Below are 1,624 nucleotides of genomic sequence, written 5' to 3' on the forward strand. Positions count from 1 at the left end.
CTAAAAATAGCTGTCTGTTTCTCATCTTGCATATAGAAAATAGTTGAAGAATAAATCCTTTGACAAAGATGTAAGATGGGGTATTAAATATGTTTTTTTTTTCACATGTGACAACATCTGGCTCCAGGTGCTCTGTGTGAAGAAAGATTTGGACACTGCATCTGGGAACAAATACTTTGATGGATTAGTGATGTCTTCCATGGGTGTGGGAATGGGGCATGGTAATACCTCGGGCTGTGTATTTGCCATTCTTGAGGTAGGAGTTCTGAGTTTATCCTTCCACTAAAAAGAGTGACTTGAGTTATTCTGTTGCAGGACATGAAAATCATGGCAGAAAAGAAGAACCAGGTCCTATTTATGAACCTAAAAATTTCTCTCTTCAAGACTTTTACATGGACGTGGCTTTCCTCATAGATGCTTCGCATAGAGTAGGACATGATGAGTTTAAGGAAGTGAAAGCTTTTATAACCTCTGTGCTTGATTACTTTCATATTGCCCCAGATCCTCTGACCTCCACCTTAGGAGATAGAGTGGCAGTCCTGAGCTACTCTCCTCTGGGCTATATGCCCAACACTGAAGAATGCCCAGTCTACCTGGAATTTGATTTGGTTACTTATAACAATATATACCAAATGAAACATCACATCCAAGACTCTCTTCAACAGCTCAATGGAGGTGTTTTTATTGGCCATGCTCTGCAGTGGACAATTGACAATGTCTTTGTAGGAATCCCCAACCTGAGGAAAAACAAAGTTATCTTTATAATATCTGCTGGTGAAACCAACCCTTTAGACGAAGAAGTCTTAATGAATGTATCTCTGAGGTCCAAGTGTCAAAGCTACTCCATATTTGTGTTTTCCTTTGGTTCTATACACAATGACAAGGAATTAGAAGAGTTAGCCAGCCACCCATTGGATCATCACTTAGTCCAGCTTGGCCGAATTCACAAGCCAGATTACGACTATATCATCAAGTTTGTCAAGCCATTTGTCCATTCAATCAGACATAAGTCGTTCAAGCTTTTCTCTACTTTTGCTTTTGCAATAGATTCAATGTCTCTGCGTACAATCTATCAGTAGATTTAGTCCTCACTTCAGTCAAGAGTGGTGGAGTCTAAGGCATGGGTAGGAGGTAGTCAGAAACCCACAGAGAAAAATCCCAGATCTAATTAACCCTGAGCCTAGTTGCTGCACCAGCAAGGTTTTTGCCAGGAAATCCCCATATGGTTGAAAAGTGTCTTTAAACCTTAATCTGTGACTGTTTACTATATGGCAGGTACTGTGATAAATTCTTTACAGGGACTATATTACTTAATCCTCAATACAATCCTCAAAGGAAAGTATTAGTATCCCCATTTTATAGATGAGAAAACTGATGTTCAGCAATATTAAATAAATTGCTCAAAGGCTCACAGTTAATAGTTGGCAAATGCTGACACAACCCTACTCATTCCGATCTCGGAGGTGTGCTCTTATCCATTAAACTGTACATCAGTTAATAAATCCCTAATAAGGTATGCTGCTGTAATACATAATATCCCATTACCACCACTCTCTACTTGCTCCAAGGAATTCCATTTTATCTTGTCATTATAAATAACCTTGGTTCTGACCTGAATTCTTAT

At 39.0% G+C, this 1,624-nt stretch overlaps 1 protein-coding gene across 1 annotated transcript in view; it reads left to right on the top strand.

The window, feature by feature from the left end:
- The window catches only part of LOC105756545 (collagen alpha-5(VI) chain), a 111,931-nt gene that overhangs the window by 108,443 nt on the left and 1,864 nt on the right, over positions 1–1,624 (top strand). The window contains 1 exon segment of the mRNA XM_023736027.1: positions 316–1,075. Within this exon segment, the coding sequence (XP_023591795.1) occupies positions 316–1,075 (760 nt within the window).

Source organism: Trichechus manatus, unplaced genomic scaffold (genome assembly GCF_000243295.1).
Source record: "Trichechus manatus latirostris isolate Lorelei unplaced genomic scaffold, TriManLat1.0 scaffold00084, whole genome shotgun sequence".
NCBI classification, from domain to species: Eukaryota; Metazoa; Chordata; class Mammalia; order Sirenia; family Trichechidae; genus Trichechus; species Trichechus manatus.